The sequence below is a fragment of the Zonotrichia leucophrys genome, chromosome 15 (assembly GCF_028769735.1).
Source record: "Zonotrichia leucophrys gambelii isolate GWCS_2022_RI chromosome 15, RI_Zleu_2.0, whole genome shotgun sequence".
NCBI classification, from domain to species: domain Eukaryota; kingdom Metazoa; phylum Chordata; class Aves; order Passeriformes; family Passerellidae; genus Zonotrichia; species Zonotrichia leucophrys.
In genome coordinates, this window is record NC_088185.1 from 848,080 (window position 1) to 869,412 (window position 21,333).

Sequence of the window (21,333 nt, forward strand, 5' to 3'; positions counted from 1 at the left end):
TTTGAAGGGGAAGATAAATACTGTAATTAGGGCTGCAGGACAACAAAAGGATTATTCTTACCTATAAAATCATTTGAGTGAAGTTGCTGCAAAGATAATTACACCCAAAACTGCTTGCATGGGTCTCATATTTTCCTTACAAGGACTTACAAGACTCATTGAATATTTATAGGCCTGGAACATGAGACTGGGTGAAATGCAAACCATAAATCCGGGCGCATTTATGATGAAATTCCTGCAGTTGCTGGCCAGGCTTGGTGGGAGAGCAGAGCAGAGCTGGGCTGGATGTGCCTGGGCAGTGCTGGGGCTGCCTCCTTTATTTTCCTGTTGGTGCTCCTGCCACTGCTCCCCCATGCAAATGAGCATGCTGCTCCCCAGATGCAGATCTCATATTTAGAGATTAAATACAGCCTGAAAAATCATATGTTAATTACATTCCGAGGGTGTAGCAGAATTTCTCACTTGAACATATTTTGTTTTGCTGGGAATAGCACAAATTCCAGATCAATATATTTATAGTTGGTGCTCAGTAATAAATGTATCAGGCTGCAGAAGATTTCTGATCATTACTATTACTAATCACATCAGCTCGGTGCTCAGGCTTCTATCCCACACTGTGGATTGGTTTATTTGCTTTTAAAAACCTGCTTTTCTCAGAAGGTAACCAATTCCATTGGAAGGGGAGGAGGAATGCCAGTCAAGCAGGGCATCAAAATGAGCTGGCAGAGATCTCTGAGAGGCTGTGAGGAACAGGACACCCTGAGGTTGGCTCGGGTGGTTGGAAAAGTCCCTTTTTATTCCCCATAAAGGTGCCCTGCCATGTGTGATGCTGGAAATGCACCTTGCAGGGTTCCCCTGCAGTGTGTGCAGAGCCAGGAGCCAGCAGGGCACTCCAGGGATGGTGGGATAAATAAATGTGCTTGGGGGGAGTGCAGCAGGGCTGGGGCTTGAATCAGGGTTTGTTTGCCCTGGGGTTTGAATCAGGGTTTGTTTGCCCTGGGGTTTGAATCTCGGTTTGTTTGCCCTGGGGTGTTACTGAAGGGCTGAGCAGCCCCAGCACAAAACAAGGAGGGAATTGGGGAGAAATCAATACACGGCACTCAAACTGCTTTCTTGTTTACTGTACCAGAACCTTGCAAAACATCAAAAATAGAGAGGAAAGCTTAAAACACACTGTGAACTTCATTATTACAGAGGAAAGTCTGACACAACAGCCACTGGATCAACAGAAAGCATTTCACAGGCTCTCCTTGGGGCAGGCTCGAGACCTACAAAGCAAACAGGTTCCCAAGAACCAGAAATTACAAATATGCCCCTCCTTTTTGTTTGTTTGTTGTTGTTGCTGTTTTTTGGTTTTTTTCCTCTAGCTGCAAGTCCTTTGATGAACAATTACAGACTCAGAGGTGTGTCCATGGTCCCTGGGCTGGCAGGGATGAGCAGTGTGGGCTTTGGGCAGAGCTCAGTCTCACTTTCAGACAAGGCTGCTGCATTGTATTGGAATAAATACATCCTGAAAAGCCACAAATAAGAACAAACAGTGCCAAAACACACAGCAAATACCTCCAACCCCATCCCTTTGTACAGGTCTCATAAATCTTTCAATAAATAAGCAAATCACAGAGGTACCAAAGGAACTGGCAAAGCAAGAGGTAGTTTATGTAACCAAGCAGCTCTGGCACGGCTCTGGCACCTGGGCCAAGCTCCTGCCCTGTGCCAGGGGCAGAATGCAGGCTCAGGGGAGCTGGGCTGCTCTGGGGGGCTGCAGGAGCACCCTGTGCCCGTCCCTGTGCCCATCCCTGTGCCCAGGCTGGCTCTGATCCCTGGGCTGCTCTGAGGGGCTCAGCACAGAGCCCCCTGTGCCCAGGCTGGCTCTGATCCCTGGGCTGCTCTGAGGGGCTCAGGGCTCAGCACAGAGCCCCCTGTGCCCATCCCTGTGCCCAGGCTGGCTCTGACCCCTGGGCTGCTCAGGGGTGCCTGCAGGAGCTGTGCTGTCCAGAGTTCATCCTCTGCTCGTGCACCTGGGCTGCAGCAGGTGTGTGAGTGCCCCTGGCTGTGGGCAGGGGCTGGCAGTGCTGCAGGGTGGGAGGGAGCATGGGCAGAGCATTCCCTGCGACCCTGTGTGCCAGGAGGGCCCTGGGATCAGAGCAGCAATGCCCTGGCACTGCCCAGGGAGGGATCAGAGCAGCAATGCCCTGGCACTGCCCTGGCACAGAGCAGCAATGCCCTGGCACTGCCCAGGGCTGCCCTGGCACAGAGCAGCAATGCCCTGGCACTGCCCTGGCTCAGAGCAGCAATGCCCTGGCACTGCCCTGGCTCAGAGCAGCAATGCCCTGGCACTGCCCAGGGAGGGATCAGAGCAGCAATGCCCTGGCACTGCCCTGGCACAGAGCAGCAATGCCCTGGCACTGCCCAGGGAGGGATCAGAGCAGCAATGCCCTGGCACTGCCCAGGGCTGCCCTGGCTCAGCCTGGCCCTGCAGCAGCTCTGCTCTGGGCTGTTACTCTATTGAACAATTTCTGGCTGTTTTTAGAAAGAACCCAAGGAACCCCAGCCCAATGCCATCACTGAAGGGCTCTGTGGCCCTGCCAGGTCACTGGAGTCTCTGCACAAGGCTCTGGTAGGTTTTCCTCTCCCCTTCCCAGGAGTGATGCTGCTCCACGTACTCTTTGGCCCTGGTCACAATTTCCTTTTCCAGAGTGGGGTCATTCATTAAACTCTTGGACAGCGCAACAAACTCCTAAAAAAGGTGAAAAAAAGCATCAGTTAAAATTTCTTTGTAAAGGTCCCAATGCTACTGCAGTAGCTGGTACTGTCCAACTGTGAGGCAATGTATGGAGCTGTCCTGAGTCCTTTCTCAAGGTCAAGTACCAGACTTTATTTATAAACAACGACTAATAAATAATAATTTTATTTTACACAGCCCACCAACTAAGACATTAAAATCAAAGACAATTCACATTTAATGACACAGAAATTGTCTGCCTACCCAATGGCTGGAAAGCCAGGCTGGTTATAAATGAATTGCCTGTTCTGTAATCTGGCATCAGATGTTTGAGCTCAGCTCAGCTAAACTTTCACCTCATTGGTGCTGCACCCTCAGTGAATTGCATGGTAAGGCTAAAAAGTCCCAACACAAACCCAGTGTAAGGAAGGAGCAGCATGCAGCACCTGGGCAGGTACAGATACAGCAGGGTCAGCTCAACAAACACCAAAAAACCCCAAATATTCCCTTGAACTTCACTGGGCAAAATACCCAGAGAGCTCAGAGTTCACAACTGTCCTCTGCCTGCTCCTCTGCCTCTCATTGACTCCCAGGCAAGAGAAATTGTGAACTTCAAACACCTGAAAGGAGATCTGATGTCTGAACTAATCTGTTCTGAGCAGCTGCTCCAATTTTCCATCAAGAGACAGCTTCAGCTTGATTGCAAATGTGCTCAGATGTGTGCAGAGCAGGGCTGGGTTCAGCTCAGAAAGCAGCTCTGGTGGCACAGGGAGATTGGGATAATGTGTTAGCACACAGTGAGGATCAGAGCATGGGGACAGGGGGACACAGAGGACCCATGATTTACACATAAATAATGCCAGCTGTGCAGGGAGATAGCCCAGCCAGGAGCAGAGTTCATCAGCATCAGGTTAGGGCCACAGCTGTCCTTGAACAGCCAAGCACACAAATATCTAAATACCTGCACAGCTGTCCTTGAACAGCCAAGCACACAGAGTGCCCAAATACCTGCACAGCTATGGTTAAACTCTGGATTTTTGGGTGAATTCGCAGCTGCAGTGCACAATGCACAATGCAATGCGACTGATGGGGAAATCTCTGAGCAGGGGATGATCCCTGCTTGGGCTCTGCCTGCCAGGACAGAGCAGCAGGAAAATTCAACACCCAGAGCCACAGAGCCCTGCTGTGCTGGGGCTTGTACCCAGGTACAATGAGGAGATTTTCCTGACACAGGTGAGCAGTGAGCTCTCACTGTACACCAGGGCAGTGCTGGTTATGAGCTGGGCTCTGGGGAGCTGTGCCCACCCGCCTGACTGGTCTAACTGGGATCTCAGCCCTTCCCTGGGGGATTCTGTGTCTGCCAGGGCTCACCCAGCCCCACAGACACCACAGAAGGTGGGGAAGTCTCACCTGACCTCTGCTGCCTTCATCCACTTGCCTGGAAAGTCACAGTGATAAATACTGTTCCCACTGAACCACATCCCCAACTTTAATTTTATGCTCCTGTGGAGGATTTTATTTAAAGTAATGTTTTAAAGTAATTTATGTAAATTACCTAAGAGCAGAAGCAGCAATGTAACATTTCTTGACAGGTAGTCCTATTAGCATTCTTTTAAATTGTGGATATGGAGGACAAAAACTTGGAAACATGTAAATGATAGAAGAAATGAGATCCTTATTCACAGTTACAATACTCAGGGCTGAGGATAATTTCAGGAAAAAATGCCAAACTGAGTCCAAAGCCTTAAATTTGAGAAAATGCAGGAGAGAGAAGAAGCAAATGGAAAAATCCCAGGAGGTGGCAAGTAAGGACATCTCAGCTTTATCCTCCTCCTCCTCCCCCTGCAGTGAGAGCCCACAGTCACTGCAATCCCCTGGAAGCAGTGGGACACTCACTGGGATTTATTGGGTGTCACCCTGGAGCAGGGCCTGGCCTGTGTCAGTGTGGGTGCTGAGTTCAGGGAGCTCAGGTGTCCCCCCTGCCCACAAGTGATTGAATTCCAGCTGTGGGTCTGAGCCTGGATTTGCAGCATGCAGACATGCACAGCTCTGAGCCCTGCAGGAAATGCAGCATTGCATTCTGCCTTTCCATCAGCCTGTGACACATGAACTGATTCCAGGGAGGTAACACACCTGCAGCAGCTGCTCTGCTCCATCTGGGATATTTGCACAAATATTTGTGCACTCCCATATTTTGTTGTAGCTTCAGTTTTGGTGAAAAGGGTCAAATGCACAAATGGCTTTCAGCAATAGGGCTAAGGGCATGGCTTGAGCAGCCCAAGGGAAGGAGGTGATCTCTATCCCAGCTTGCTGCCTGGGGCCATCCATGCTTCCACAAACCCTTATTCCCTCCCAGGAGTGGGGACAATGAATGTGCAGGTGGAGCAGAGCACAGTGAAGGGCTGAGGCTCAGCTGTGACCACAACCCAGAGAAATGGGAGCAAATCCTCTCCTGTCCCTGCAGAAACTCTCACAATGCCCTTTCCATGGGCAGCTCCACGCAAACACAGCAACATCCATAATGCAGCTTTCTCCTGGCAAATTGACCAATCATCCCTAAAGAAAATGTCAACTCCTCTGTGTCTCATCAAATAAATCCTGTCTGATATTTTGCAGAGACACAGAAACACAGGTACACAGGAGATAAAGCTGGAAATGAGTGCACTGAGTAAAACAGGGTGAAGAATTCCTCAATTACCACCAGAGCTGTGCTGGTGCCACAGCTCACACATAATGAAAATAGGATGCATGGTTAATATATTATTTATATCATGGAAGTAAGTCTGCAATTAAAGCAGTTCAGAGCAGCTTGAGCAGGCAGAAGAAGGAGATCCCCAGGGAGGCAGAGGGCAGGTGTGCAGGCAGTGCCACAGGTACCTGGGGGCAGGTGGGGCCCTGTGTGCTGCCCCAGGGCTGGAACTGAGAGCTGGCACTGCCACAGCTGGCACAGGAGAGCTCTGGGTGGCACAGGAGAGCTCTGGGGGGCACAGGAGAGCTCTGGGTGGCACAGGAAAGCTCTGGGTGGCACAGGAAAGCTCTGGGGGGCACAGGAGAGCTCTGGGTGGCACAGGAGAGCTCCATGGCACAGGAAAGCTCCATGGCACAGCAGAGCTGCTGCTCCCAGCCCTCCAAACCCTCACAGGGGCTGCCCAGGTCCTTTCTGTCCCTTCTTAGTACCTTGGAGGTTTATTTGCCTCCTTCTCTTTATTTAGGTCCTTCTGTGAGCTCTCCCAGACATGGGAGCTGTAATTCTGAAACCCAGCCTGCTGAATAACTTCTTGTGCCTTCCCTTTTAACACAGTTTTGCATTATTTATTGCCCCGTTCTTATCTCTTACTTTTTTTACTTCAGGTCCCATTAACTCAGTGTCAAATATTCCATAAACTTGCAAATCCAAGCAGCAGCAGGATCAGCCCATGATTTCAGTGATGTGCACAGTGATGTGCAAAAATGATGGAGTGTCAGGAACAAAATGAGACATTTCCTATGTTCCTGGAAGCCACAGAAGCTCACTTCCAGCAGAAAAGCCAGCAGCACTCACCATTTACAACAATTCTCACTGCATAATGGCCAATTAATATCCCTCTAATTTGGCTTCCAAAAGACAGCAGGCACAAATGCTCCTACCCCAGGTATTGCAAAGCTTCCCCTCCTCAGATCAGAAACAGCTGAAAATGAGCAGTGCTTATAGAACCATACTTGAATTGGAAGAGATTTTCTAATAAAATCTTCAAAACCAACCAAGGGGATTCACCTTCCAGAAACACAACTTAATAGGATGCATTAATCACGCAGTCCACAAAGTAAATAAATAAGGTACATTCTCTACTTTGCAAAATTATCAAATAGTGAATTCTAGTATGTTTTTTTAATCTTGAGTTGGATAAAACTCTGAGGGAATCTTTTTCTGGGAGTCATTTTCCATGGCATACATGAATATGTAACAGCAGAGCCCTAATGCAGGAAAATATGCTGGAATGAAAACTTCCAGCATTTAAAAATGGGTAGTGTTCCCTCTCTTCCCACTCTTACTCAACTTCCCTGAGACTTCATCCTAACACTTGGCTTAATTTTATCATTAATTTCTCTGACTGAGCAATATCTTGCCTCTAAAAATACTTTACATTAACAGTGCCTGCTAGAAATTACAGAAAATGTGTCATCTGCAGCTCCAGCTCATTCTCCTGGTGTCTGACACGAGTTCTGCTGCAGATCCTCCTGAAGGGGAGTCTGGCACAGGCTCAGCATCTCCTGCAGGGTTTGGAACTCGAAGCCAGAGCAGCTCAGAAAGCTTCCCAAGGCTGACACCTAGTCCGGGCTCCCTGAACTGCAGAGTGAGCAAACTGCAGCGATCACCGGTGACCACAGACAGGCTGGCATGGAAATGAACCCAAACCTGTGCTGCTCTCACCTGGGGAGTGGAAAACAGCAGCCCCGTTTCCTTGTGCTTTATTATTGCTGCATTCCCGGGAATGTTCCTGGCCAGCACTGGAACTTCTAAATCCATTGCCTGCAGGAATACAGAAAAGGAAACAGTTTGTAAGGATTTGTGGATTTTGAGGTGCTAACAATGACAATTTTAACAAGAGAAGCACAAACAACAACCCAAACCTCTTTCCCACCACTCCAGATTTTTAATTTACAAACACCCTTCCCCAGAGAGCCCTGCCAAGGCACAGAACCCAGACAGAACCCAGCTCTGAGGTGTGCAAAGCCTGGCCCTCAGCTCTGCTGCTCTGGATCTGATCACTATTGATGGATTGGGCAGCCTGGAGATGCACTGATGTAAAAGCAGAAATATTCATTTTGTGCAATTATCACAGTGTCAGATGGGGAAGAAATTCCCTCCCCCAGATCTTCAATGTGTTTCATACTGATTCCCTGTCACTCAGAGTCAATGCAGTTTTAATTGCTGTCATTACACTCCTGCATGAGGAGCAATTTTGCTTCAGTCCACACAGCAAGGAAACAAAACTCCAAGGAGAAAACCAGGATTTTTTATAGTTTGGACAAAACTGAAGAGACAAACAGCCAGGCTGATAAGGTACAGGAAGGGACTGCTGGGACTTAGCAACATATTTTAATAATTTAAAATCCCCAAGAAATCACTGTTAAAATCACCACTGCAGGTGTACTAGTCTGACCATAGCATTTCCATACCCTGGCACAAACATCTGCTTTGCAGCAGTAAGAGCTAAAAATAACAGCCCTTAATGATCAAACCTGTTCTACACTTGGTATCAGAAACTGCCAGAATTTCTGGGGTCACTCAGACACAGTAATGAAGCTGCAGAGATGGTGACTGATTGAAGTCAAGCACCAATATTTAATTTTCTGCCATTTCCAAACTCTAAAGGGAAAGACATTTGTTCTGCTCAGACTTGGAGGGCAGGAACTGCCACACAAGAAAATCTTGAGCTCCCCAAATGCACAGGTACCAGTGAATTACAGCCACTAAAGGCAGGACAGATGGCCAAAGACTTCAGATGCAGGGCTGCCTTTATGCCACTGGCCTTAACCAAATGGACGGGGCTGTAAATAATTACTGCAAGAAGTGGCTTCAAATTTAATTTAGATACTTAGACTATTTCCAAGCAGTAAAAAGAACCATTTGCATTGTTGAAAAGATGCATAATTTACTGACCTAGCTCCCAGGAATAATAGCATCAAACAACATTTCAGTCCACTGGCCATCTGTTTTGTTCCATTATTTTGAGTGCAAATGTGTTTAGCTGCTCCTGCAGGAGGATGCAGGGTGTAAATTGAAGCTGGGGACATTCCCCTGTAACATCTCTAGCCAGCAACAAGGGCTGATAGAGCAAAGGCAGGGTTTATTCAGCACTCTGTCTTTGCACTGTCCCTCATTTCCTTCCTTCTAGCCCATGCATCTTCTTGTTGGCTCTCCAATTTTACTGCTTTACAATATTCCTTCATCTTTGGTGGTTTATAACCTGCTCTGGCTGTTATTGCACCCTGCTGGTGCTGCACATGTTGGCCAAGAGTGGATTGCCCTCACAGCACAGCAGAGTCTGTCCAGCCTCCTTTTCTTCAATTTCAAATTGGCTTCTTTTTGGTAAAAGCATGAGAATGCAATGATTTCTCCAGCAGCTGGAGCATTCCTGAGAGCACAAGAAAGGGCTCCAGTGCAACGGTGCTGGAGTTGTTCCTGCTGTTGGCAGAAGCAGAGGGAACTCGGGAACCTCTCAGCAGTGGAGCCTTTGCCACCATCCATGGCCAGGAACGTGCCCAGCTCCCGGGCTCTCAGAGGAACAGATGCATTTTTAATGCCTGCTCTAATGCTTTGTTTTCCCCCTTCAAATGCCAAACACAAACAGATCAGTTCCAGTCAGATCTCAGATCTCAGACCCAGCTGACAGAGTCATTAGTGACGGCTCCTGGCTCTCCAAACCTCCAGGCAGGTGGAACTGGATGGGATTATACATTTATCTCATTTATCTATTATATATTTATCTCACTCTGAAATACTGTTTACGCATTCATGACCTTGCTAAATGTTGAACTTTGAGGACAATGAGAGTTGCATTTCCAAACTCCAGCCTGTTTTCTCCAGCCTAGGAGCAGAAGAGTTTTATGCAGAGTTTTCTGCCCTTTTATCCAACAAGCTGTCAGCAGATGGCCCTTCCTGCTGCTGGCCCTCCCAGGGAAGAACTTCAGTGTCCTGGGCTGCCATTTCTGGGTGAGGGAGGTGTTCCAGCAGGGTTTTATCAGCACGGCTCAGATCCCACTGAACAAACACAGAAATCCCAAACCCTCTGGAATCTGCCCCAATGTCCTGTCAGCTCTGAGCCTGCACACTTTGTACCAGACTGAGCTCACAGCCACTGCTCAGAGCCCTTCTGGTTTGCCTGGCTCCTGCCTCCCACCCCTGGCACTCTGGGGAAATAAATAAATAAAATAAACCAGGTTGGTTTTTGGTCAAGTGTTCTGTGAGCAGCCCTGAGGGGAGCATGGAGCAGGTGAGGTGACAGAGACTGAACTTCACTGAACTTCTGCAGCTCAGCCCAGCCACCCCAGGCTGCCTGGCCTGACACAGCCCAGCTTTGGAAATGTCACAGCCTGGAACTGCTGCACAGAGCTGGGCTGGTGCAGGGGCAGCTGCACCTCTGAGCTTGGCATCTGGGATGGAAATGCACCTCTGAGCATTTTGGGATGGAAATGCACCTCTGAGCTTGGCATCTGGGATGGAAATGCACCTCTGAGCTTGGCATCTGGGATGGAAATGCACTTGTCCTGTCCCACCAGCACCTGCCCTGCCTCATTCCTGTGATGCTCCCTTGGTTCTTACTCATGAGGACTCTCAGATGAGTGGAAATGCTGGAAATGCAACTCATTACAAACAGAAATGGGAGGCTCATTTATATTGCATAACCACATACAAATGGTGTGATAATTTCTGTGCTCATGATGAACCAACATTCAGCACCCACCAAACAAATGGAATAATGAAAGGCATTTGCCCAAAGAACTTCACTTCAAGTACAGTTATTTTTTCCTGAGAAAGCACTTGATACTAAGCAGTGCCCTACTTTGACAGGTATGAAATAAAACTGGTTATTAATTTTCAATACTGATGGCAAAAGGATTAACTGAGCGTGTCATTCATTCATTAATCATTTCAGAATTAAATAACCAAATACAGCTCTTAGATTGCTTTTTGAAGGGATGTAAAAATAAATGAAAGTCCATTCTAGCAGCATTATAAGGAAGTGGGTGTTGAATCAAGCCCAGTGACAACCCCAGGAAATCAGAGTGATTTCTGCATCTCAGGTCTGCATTGTTAATTTAGAGGATTGATAAAATTACGTTCTATCCTTTAAAAATAAATAGAGAAAACATAACAAACTATCAGTTCAAGGGAAGAAAACCTTAATTGCTAACACTTGAAAAAAGCAATGTTTTAGTTTTGCCTCCCTAGCTCTGGAATGCGTCCATGAAGCACTGACAGCCATTGCCAGCGACAGAGGAGGGTGTGACTGAGGGTGAAGCTCTCAGAGCAGCCCCAGCAGGTGCCTCACCTCCAGGATGGCAGCAGACATGCCCTCGGAGCTGGAGCTGTTCACCAGGGCCAGGCAGCAGCGCAGGGCAGCGTGCAGCTCGGGCTGGGGCAGCTCCTGCAGCACGCGCACCCCGGGGGCCCTGCGGGACAGACAGACGGACAGCTGCAGGACAGACAGACGGACAGCTGCAGGGACTGGGCTGCTGGAACCCCCCCGTGGGCGGGGGGCGCTGGCACAGCCTGCCCGGGGCCACCGGGACCCCCAGCCCTGCCCGAGCCCAGCTTGGACTGGGGGATCCTCCTGCAGCCAACCCAAACCCTCCCATGGTCCTGTCAGTACAAATCTAAATCAGAGCCAATCCGATGTGAGTTAACCCAAAACATCAGCATACTGCTTATTCTAAAACTTTAAATGTCTGGAATTCCTGGTCTGAGATGGTTCCATGCCAAAGGATCCTGACAGCCTTGTCAGTCCTACAGAGCTGTGCATGGACTTCCATTTGTATTTATATGTGCATGGACACCCATTGATTTTTACATGTGCATGGACACCCATTTTTACATGTGCATGGACATCCTCTGGTATTTACCTGTGCATGGACACCCATTGGTATTTACACCCATTGGTATTTACCTGTGCAGGGACACCCATTGGTATTTACCTGTGCAGGGACACCCATTTATATTAAATCTGCATGGACACCCATTGGTATTTACACCCATTGGTATTTACCTGTGCAGGGACACCCATTGGTATTTACCTGTGCAGGGACACCCATTTATATTTATATCTGCATGAACATCCATTTGTATTTACACCCATTTGTATTTACATGTGTATGGACACCCATTGGTATTTACACCCATTGGTATTTACCTGTGCAGGGACACCCATTTATATTTTGGACATCCATTGGTATTTACCTGTGCAAGGACACCCATTTGTATTTACAGGATTAAAAAGGGGCACCAGCTGCCTGCCTTCAGCACAGAGCAGCTTTAACATGAACTCCTTACCTTTTAACTCTCTCCTCAACTTCACTGGTAAACAGTGGATCAACCTGGGCAGGAGCACACACAGAGTCAGCGGCACTGCAGCTCATGTTTGAAACACCCAGAGAAATAAACAAAGTTCAGCACATTTTTATCTAAAATACTTTAAATGCTGAGCTTTAAATGATCCCACAGATGTGTTCCTCAGTTGTGTCAAGGCCTGGTGTGACACCTCCTGTGTGTGCCCAGGGACTGTCCCTGTGCTCACTGAGTACAAATGGGCCCCAGGGGCTCAGGAGGCAGCCTGGCTGCAGCTGGGACACTCACAGGGATGCTGCTCACATGCTCTGGCAGAAACACTTGATGGAAACCTAACAAACACAAAATTCTAATCCCCAGTAAATAATAAACACAAAATTCTAACCCTAGTAAATAACAAACAGTCATGAGCAAAAAACCCAAAAGGAGCTCTGAGAGGAAGCTGAATGCTTTAAACAAAACTTTAAAGTTTTGTGGCCTTAACTTTTTTTTGAAGTTTCATAAGCTCCTATTCTTGGAATACGGAGCTGCTGAAAATTAGCTGCTGCTCCAGATTTCATTATAGGAATGAACAAAAGGAAAGCTGGAATGGAGACAAATGGTGAAAGTTTTACATAACACAGACCCCAATCCTGCAACATTACCTCGACTGCACCACCTGAGACAATCAGGCACAGAAAATCCAGGGAACAGAATACAATCTTATGGCAGCAAACAGATCATCTCATGGAGGTAAAGCAGAAAATAGAGTGGGGGCCTTTGTTCTTTCTCTTCTTAATTAATATACTCTTACTGGATGGGCTTTTATATTCACAGCAAAAATTACATGCTTCATAGATGGTGGCACTGATTTTCTTAAGATTTTTTGGTTTGAGAAGCAACCTGAATAAGAAGAGTACAGCTAAATACCAATAGAGCTGAGATGCATTTTTTCCTTTAGAAATATTTTAGTTCCATGAGAGAAATATGCTCTAAAGTGTTTTAAGGAGGTTCAGCCCTTGATCCAGCCTGTGCACTGCCACTGGGCTATTTCTGGCCTGTAAAGACATTAGCTTGTGAAAAAGTGAAGCAGATTTAGAAAGACGACTGAAATGTTTATAAAATCCTCACTGGAGGCAGGAAGTGCATCTTTTGACTCTGCAGCTCAGCTTCATTACACCTGCTCTAGATTTGCCTTCCACACCAGTTCACTTCCACGTCATTTTGTGTATTAGCGTGGAAAAAAGCCCAGATAAAACAAAAACGTAAAAACAGCTTTTAACAATAAAATCCTCTGTCCCCATATTTGCAAAGAATAAAGCTGAATGAGAAAATAGAGAAATTGTTCTTATTTGCCTACTGAGTGTCTATTTGTTTTTTATAAAGTGAATTCCTGCAAGTTTTCAGGCTCGTGTGGAGATGAATCAGAGATGAGATGATGCAGAGGGAGCACATTACCCAGATGAGCCAGGGAGGCTTTTAGTCCCCTCCAAGCAGCAGAGAGTTTGTTTCACATGGCACAGCTGCCTCCTCAGAGCTTCTCCCTGCTTGGACCAGGGCTGCAGGCTGCCTCTTCCAGCCCTGTGCTGCAGGATCTATGTGGAGAACACTGATTTCCCTCTCAAAAACCCTGCAATTACTTGTGCAACTTCAGCACAAAGTTCCACAGGCGGCACACAGAGCAGAAGAATCAGGACAGAGGCAGAACTTTGAGATTATTGGGAGATGGGGATGTATAAAACCCTCAGTTTATCCAGGCTTTGGTGCTCTGAGGTTGTGAATGGCCAAGGAGCTGGGCTGGGTTTGTGAGCTCCAGCCCTTCCTTGCTGCTGGTGCCAGACAGAGGCTGAGCCTCACTTTAATTGTGTTAATTGTGTCTGAGCCCAGCAGTGGCAGCAAAGCCCAGCTGGAATGGAACAAGGACAGTGCTGCACGTGAGCAGAAGTGAGAACAGAGATAACAGCACTGAAACAACTTCACAGCACTAAAATCCTCATTAGCAGTGCCTCTGGGAAAACATCTCCTGGATGGCAGCTGCTGCCTTTCAAAACACTTGATAGGCTCATTTCTAAGTTATTCCTACTGGAATGGGCATTGCTAGTATTTGATTTACAAAAGCACACATTTTATCAGTTTGTGAGTGTCTAAAAGCCCACAGGTGTAGCAGCAGTGGCCAAGAGTGGAATCCAAGTATTCTGCTGGTTTTTCTGTTCAGAACTGGGATGGAGTGAAGCAGTGAGGAACAGGCTGGGCTGCCTCAGTGCCTGCTCTGGAAAAGCCTGGGAGCAGTGCAGGAGCCCCTTCATGGGCAGTCCTGAATTGTGGAATTCTGGCCCCTTTATTGGCAGTCCTAGACTGTAATTCTGGCCCCTTTATGGGCAGTCCTGAATTGTGGAATTCTGGCCACTGGAGCTGCTGCCAAGCTCAGAGCTGGTGGGAACAGCCTTTCCAAGGTCTGGGCTTGGAGATTTTTTTCTCTAACAGAAATCCTCAGAGCCAGGATCAGTTTGGAGGAGAGCTGAGGCACCTCAGATGAGGTAAATGGAAATATTTAGAAATGAAAATTACAGCAGCAACTTACTGCAGGTCCAATTATGCCCAGATGGACACTGGGATCCTTTCTGTGCCACTCTGAAACAGAAGAGGAACAACTGTTTTATTAATAAAAATTATTACTTTTTTAATCAGTATAAATAGCTCCATGGTTAAAGAAGAATTAGACAAATATTGTATTGCTACTTAAAAGACTGAATGTGCACAAGATTCACACTCAGCCCTCACATTACTCCTCAGAATTCAAATATTAGCATATCTGAAAGTTAGTATTTAGCCTTTCTGCTTCATGCAATCTCTTCTGACTCAGGGGTTATTTAACTAAGCTCAGATATTAATTTTGAATCACTCAGGAGAACAATGCTCTGTATAATGCAGTGGTTCTGGCCACAATCACTTGAATATTTTCCTGTGTCAAGGAACGTGTGGAAGCAACTGCAGCCATTACAATCATTACTCAGTGATATGCACAAGAGACATCTGCTGCTTTTTGACCCCAGAACAGACCAGTGCAGCTCTCTGCAAGCTGCATTTGCTCCTCAGCACCACAAGGCTCCAAGGGCTGTAGAAGTCTGAGCTGAATTTGCAGCTCAGAATACCTGAACCTCTCACAGACACAAACAGAGCCTGACAAATATTCCCTTTTGTGCTCCCAGGAAACTTCAGCCTAGTCTGAGCACTGAGCCAGAACAATGGGTGGTAAAACTTGTTTGCAGCTTCAATGGCATTAATTAGCACACATGCAAATCAATGTAACAGCCACGGGACAGCAAGATAAAAAAGTGATTTTGAAGTAGACGATCTTTTCTTTTGTCTTCCATCAATATTGCATGTAACAGCAAAACAGTTTTCTCAGCAAGCAAAATCATCAAATATTGCTTTGATTTGAATGCTCTGTTATTCCCAGCAGGATGGAAAAGACATGGCACAGAAATAATGTGTGGAACAGATCAATGGTTACATAAGAATTTCTTTTTTCAAATGTAAATATATGATGATGTTTCCTGCAATGAACAAAACAGCCCATGCCAAACTTACCAACATGAGAAGAATGCAGTGAGTGACAAACAGGAATGTTCAAATGGCCAGAACTCACCTGAGAAAGCTTCCACCAGGTACAGAGGGTCCTTCACTCTGCGCAGCCCACACACCAGGAGGAACAGATGCACAGGGCCTGAGTCTGCAGGGATGCCTGGAAATGCTTGTAAAAATCAGCCAGTGGGGCAGGGAAGGAGCTGAACCCTCCCAGCTGCTCCATCAGTGAGCACAGACAGTGGTAAAGGCAGCAAAGAGTGGATCATGAACAATTACCATTATTCCTCCTGTTTCCTGCTCTGCACCAATCCCGGACTGAGGATGTACATCACTTTATAGAGCACAGGGGTTCATTTGCAGAGACAGGCAATGTGCAGGACTTGGAGAAAGCTCTGGTGCTGTTCTTGGAGTCCAGAACCAGCTCTGGGCCCTGAGCTGGACAGCTCCAGGTGGTTCTCAATGGTTTTACCCCTTAGGCTGAAGGTGGTATTCCTGATCCCCAATCTAATCCTGCCCAGCACAACTGAGCCCATCTCCTGAGCCCATCATCTCCTCCTGAGCCCATCATCTCCATCTCCATCTCCTGAGCCCATCATCTCCATCTCCATCTCCTGAGCCCATCATCTCCATCTCCTCCTCCTGAGCCCATCATCTCCATCTCCTCCTCCTGAGCCCATCATCTCCATCTCCATCTCCTGAGCCCATCATCTCCATCTCCATCTCCATCTCCTGAGCCCATCATCTCCATCTCCATCTCCTCCTGAGCCCATCATCTCCATCTCCATCTCCTCCTGAGCCCATCATCTCCATCTCCTCCTGAGCCCATCACCTCCATCACCTCCTGAGGCCATCTCCTCCATCTTCTCCTGAGCCCATCATCTCCATCTCCATCTCCTGAGCCCATCATCTCCATCTCCATCTCCTCCTGAGCCCATCATCTCCATCTCCATCTCCTCCTGAGCCCATCTCCCCCTGCCCTGCCGCTGTCCCTGCACAGAACAGGGCTCTGACACTGACACTCTACATTGGGCCATTATCAAAACCTGCACAGCAAAACACGAGCACAGGCAGCCAACACAAAAGCCTGAATTGTCAACACTGAATAATTTCTGCAGCTTCAGCAGGGACATGGTTTTTCTAAGAAAGGCAGGAATAAGTACAACTGTTATCTAAAGAGATTTTGGAAGTGTAGATTCATTTAACTCCATCCCTCCAGGTACTATCAGGAAAAAAAAATGCAGCAGTCATAGGTGCACAATAAAAATAAATGTATTACTGCAAATCTTTAATCTTACTGAAAGCTGCAGGCCTGGAAGTGAATGAGTAATACCAAGCATTAGGTTGCTAAGAGGTAAAGAAGAAGATTTAAAAATTAATTTTCCAAGGCCTGGTTTCAAGTTCACTGTTGTTCTTCACAGACCTTCAGAGAACAACACCAAGCCCACGTTATTTAGGTTATTGGTCCATTTCTGGTTCTGTTCAGAAACAAAACCTAAGCCATGATGAGATGGTGAGGGAGAATAACCTGATTTTCTTTCCTGGTCACTTTGAACCACAGCAGGTCTTTTGAAAAGATTTCATTTATCCACCTCCTGAGCACCTGCCAGCACTGACTGCTGTCCTCAAAGAGGAAATCCATCAGTTTATGGCACCACCAGGAGCCCTCCTTTCAGCAATCCCAAACTGATTTTTCAGAGCCCAGGTGTTCATTCCTGTGCCATGTCACCCCACACAGCAGTTTGCTCCTCCAAGGTGCGGGGCAGTGACTTCACCCCAAGTGCTCACACTGTCATTCCCAGCCAGCAATGCTGGGGCTGCTGACATCCTGGAGAAGACAGAGTTAAATGAACCTGGAAACTTCCAGGGACAGCCTACTAATGCAGGAAAAATTAGAGTGCAAAATTCTCAATCAATTCTTCTCTCCCCTGTTTCTCATTATTTCTAACAGATCAGACAACAAAAAGCTCTGCACTTTCAGATCACTTTGGGAACTCAGTTTATTGCTGCTATCATACAGGTTTTACTACACTCAGCTGGATAAGTGCACAAACTTTTACTGTTCAGTTTTTCTTATGTGGGTCTCTCTTTCCAGCACAGCTCCAGGAAAATCTAATGCCTCTGTAAAACCCTGCTTGTGCCATGACAGCTTATGTAAACTTCTCAAGCTCAGAGAACAGCCCTGCCACCAAGCAGAAATTACAGGAGAGTTGAAAACTCAAACTACAAAAGCATATAAATAAAACATATTGCGTGTTTTATTTGCTGCTGCAATAGGCATGTGATGACCCTGAGGTTCCACAGCACCATGGGAGCAGCTTTAAGCCCTGTTTGTTGGCTAAACAAAGATTTCTCAGTGCGTTAGTGCAGGCTTTGTTGGTTATCTGCATCCTCTCATCACATGATGTTTACTGGGGTCTGTATCTCAGCCCCATCGAGAATCAAAGGCAGCTTTTCATCCTGCAGTGATGACTTCAGGCCTGTGATCAGAGCTGCTCTGCCCCAGCCTGGAGCTGCTGCAGATCAGTCTCAGGTTTATCCTTTTCCTAAATAGTTATTTATTTCCTAAATAACTGCCTTGTTATTTTCTGTCAGTCTGTCTCCAGCACGAGGCTGAACTTCCCCTGACTCTCCCAAGTCTATAGATAGGGCTTCTGAAACTGCTAAACCCAAACAGACCGTGCTGCATAGAGATCCCTGCAATGCAAGCTCAGGGAAAGCAGCCTGAGCATCCTGCCCTGGTCTCCAGGCTGGCACAGGCAGCAAAACCTCCTGCAACAGGCTGGGCTCCCAAAGGGCTGCAGGTGCTGTGTGAGCTCCCAAAGAGAAGCTGCAATCTCACTGCTTTGGCTGCTGCTGCTCACAGTCTCTCAGCCACACAAACAAACTGTGAAGCTGACTGTTACCCACAATGCAAATTTACTCTAAAAGCCTTTTTTGTGGGTTTAGCCAGTGAATGCTGACTAGCCAGCCCCTGGAGGTTCTGCAGCCAGGAGACAGCCATAACCCCACACCATCACCTCTGCAGCTCCCGGGTCTGAGACTATGAAAAAATACCAATTCCATGGTTTTTGTACTGAGTTGCACTAATAACAACAGCAAAACCCCTTCACAGCCCTGCTTCCATTTGTGTCAGGCAATTGCTATTTACACTGGCATCCAAACTATCAAATGGAGTGCACACAAAGCTGGCATTCCTCAGAGTTTGGTCAAATCTGGGGGCTGGACTTCTCCCACCACAAAGTGCATTTGGTGCCTTCTGCCACTCACTTAAAGCCACCACTAAACTCCTTGTGAAGCCATTACATTGATTTAAAGAGGCTGTTTGGGTATTGGTGTCATATTTAAAGTGAGCAAATGTTTCCTCTGACTGACAACACCAGTCCAATAATATTCACAGGAAGCCTGTTCTGTGGAGGGAGGTCTGGAAGCATTTTGAATAACCTGTTTCATTGAAGAGAACAACCTGGCACCCTGCACACCCAGGGTGTTTCACAGAGATGCCTCAGATGGAATAAATCCTGCACTGCAGGCTGTGAGCTGTGCTGGGAATTCTGTCCTGGGAATCCTGAACGTGACAAATGCTCAGGGGCTCTGCTAAAGACACAGGCAGGGGTTACCTGCAGAAATGTTTCTCCCAAAAATCATCCAGTGCCTTCAGACATGGAATAGAACTTCATGAAAAAATATTTTAAAAAAAAAACCTCACAAATGCCATGAGCTGAAGGAGACTGGGCAGCTTCATCTGCATTAAAGCTCAGGGTCTTTTCACATTGTGCAAGCCCACACTGCCAAAACCACATCCTCCTGAGCAAAACTGCCTCCTGCTGTTGAGGGTTTGCTTCTGACTGCTCCAGGTTTAGTGGAATTTTAAACACTTTGGAACTGCAAATGCCCAGAAAGAAGCAGTTCACTGGGAGCTCCTAATTAGTCCCTGGAAAGCCAAAGGTACAGCCAGAAAGCCTGAGCCCATGTGCAGTGTTAAAAGAAGTGGAAATTGTGGGCTGCCACCAGAGATGGACACAGGCACCAGGCAGAGGAGATAAATCAGATGAAACAGTCATAAAAACAATACTGAATAATCTGATGCCACTTTCCAAGTTATTATTTAATAAGGCACAGATGTTAGAGTCACATTTTAGTTTGCTTTTCATGTACATTATGAATTATTTTGCACTTTTGCATTAGCACACATTAGGCAAAAAAACTGTCTCTAATACATTAGAAATTCACTTTAGGGGGAGCTTCCCCCTCCTCAATCTGTTGACTGCTCATTTAATCACAAAATGGTTGGACAAGAGATCAAATCAACACTGAGGCTGTGCTAGCAAGTGACAAATCATTTCACTCCAGACAATCATTAATCTTGGGGGCACTGTGATTTACTGAGAACAAAATAACCTCACAATGCTCAGCTCCAGACTGCCCCTGGCTCTGGGTGACGGCTCCCATCTCCTGATGGGATAAAGCCACAGGGGAGGATTCACCTGCAGCACGGGCAACAGCAGAGATCAGGCTGATGGGTGTAAAACTGAAACGTTTTACAGGCTGAAATGCCTATAAATCACCCTTTTGGGGAAAGATGGAGTGATCAAAGATTGCCATGATGAGGTGACTCAGAATTAGGGCCCTGCCTCACCTGCTCAGGTGAGAGCAGAGCAGAGGCAGCTCCAGCCCAAACAAACAAACATTTATTTTTCTCTGCAGGCAGCCCAGGCTGGGACAGAACAAAGCTCAGGGATTTGTGCTGTGCTCCCCATGGACCTCCAGGGCCCTGCCCCAGCCTGGAGCTCTCCTGGTGCAGCCCAGCCCTGCCCAGAGCACAGATCCAGAGCCACGCTGGCTGCTGGATGGCCCAGACCCATCTGATGGATGTTCTGCCATTTCCCACAGAATTAAGGCATTTTGTTACGTAATTAGTTATTATTATTAGCTCTGATTCTAAGTTTCTTTCATCTTTGACACCTATTAGGAAGCTGTCAAGGAATTAGGAATAAACCTATTAGGAATAAACACAGTAAACAAAGGGGAAAAATGAGTTTTACCTGCATTTTGTAGAAATTGGTACCAATCAAATGTTTCACTGGGTGTAGCCTTGATTCCTGTGTAAAAAAGGAGATCCCATGTTAAATGTCCCCTGCATGGCTGAGCTGTGGCTCCTGGAGGCTTTGGGAAGTCCAGTAAAGCAATTATTTCTGCAGGCACCCTGAGCTCCCCTCGCCAGCAATGCCAGGCTGTGCAGCCCTTCCCCAGTGGGAAATGCTGTACAATCCCCAGTGCTGGGACCTTCCAGCACAGCCCTGCTCAATCTGCCTTGCAAAACTGCACCTGGGACAGCATCACCTGAGGGGGGACATCATTCCAGAACACATCCAGGGCACCTGCGACACAGAGCCCTCAACACAAAAGGAAATAAAGCACATTTATACACAACTTTAATATTAATCCGTCCTGAATATTAATGAATGTGTTTTTCCTTATGTTAAAGATTAATTATTTTAATGATGAAACTCATTTATTAATTTATTTAATCGCTTATTTAACTATTATCTCCCAAGGGACATAAATATAAACTAAACACAGGCTAAGCAGACTTCACAATGAGCTATTTCAACAGCACAGCCTGGAAAAGGATGTTACTTTCTTTGACAGCGAAATACACAAAGTGGAATGAGTTTTGGAATGCACAGAGAGTTATTATTAATTAAATAAATGAGGAAATGAAGCAATCACACGTAAACACTGAGCTGTGCTCCCTGGACTGTCAGTGGTGGACTTGGCCCTCACTGGGCTGGGAACTCACCCTGGAGCATTTTAAGGAATTGGGGGCTCCAGGAAAGAATCCCCACCCTCAAACCTTCTGCAGCCTCTGGAGAAGCTCAGAGCTGCCCCAGTGCCAGCTGCCCTTTGGGATTCCTGGGAAAGTGTCCATAGAGCACCCAGAGAGGGGAAACTGAGGCAGAGACTGAAATTCTGCCGCAATTAAGGGCAGAGGCAA

General features: G+C 47.0%; 1 protein-coding gene across 3 annotated transcripts in view; it reads right to left on the minus strand.

Annotated features, from left to right (window-relative positions):
* Positions 1 to 1,100: 1,100 nt before the first annotated feature.
* GLT1D1 (glycosyltransferase 1 domain containing 1) overlaps positions 1,101 to 21,333 on the minus strand; it is a 35,299-nt gene continuing 15,066 nt past the window's right edge. For 2 of the 3 annotated variants that reach the window (XM_064726707.1, XM_064726706.1), the window contains exons 6-12: positions 20,381 to 20,437; positions 15,400 to 15,495; positions 14,332 to 14,381; positions 11,757 to 11,800; positions 10,759 to 10,879; positions 7,134 to 7,232; positions 1,101 to 2,737 (exon numbers count right to left, since the gene is read on the minus strand). In XM_064726707.1, coding sequence (XP_064582777.1) covers positions 2,591 to 2,737; positions 7,134 to 7,232; positions 10,759 to 10,879; positions 11,757 to 11,800; positions 14,332 to 14,381; positions 15,400 to 15,495; positions 20,381 to 20,437 — 614 coding nt within the window. In that variant the 3' untranslated portion in view covers positions 1,101 to 2,590. The remainder of the gene's footprint in view (positions 2,738 to 7,133; positions 7,233 to 10,758; positions 10,880 to 11,756; positions 11,801 to 14,331; positions 14,382 to 15,399; positions 15,496 to 20,380; positions 20,438 to 21,333) is intronic. The other variant, XR_010442118.1, reaches the window with a different exon arrangement.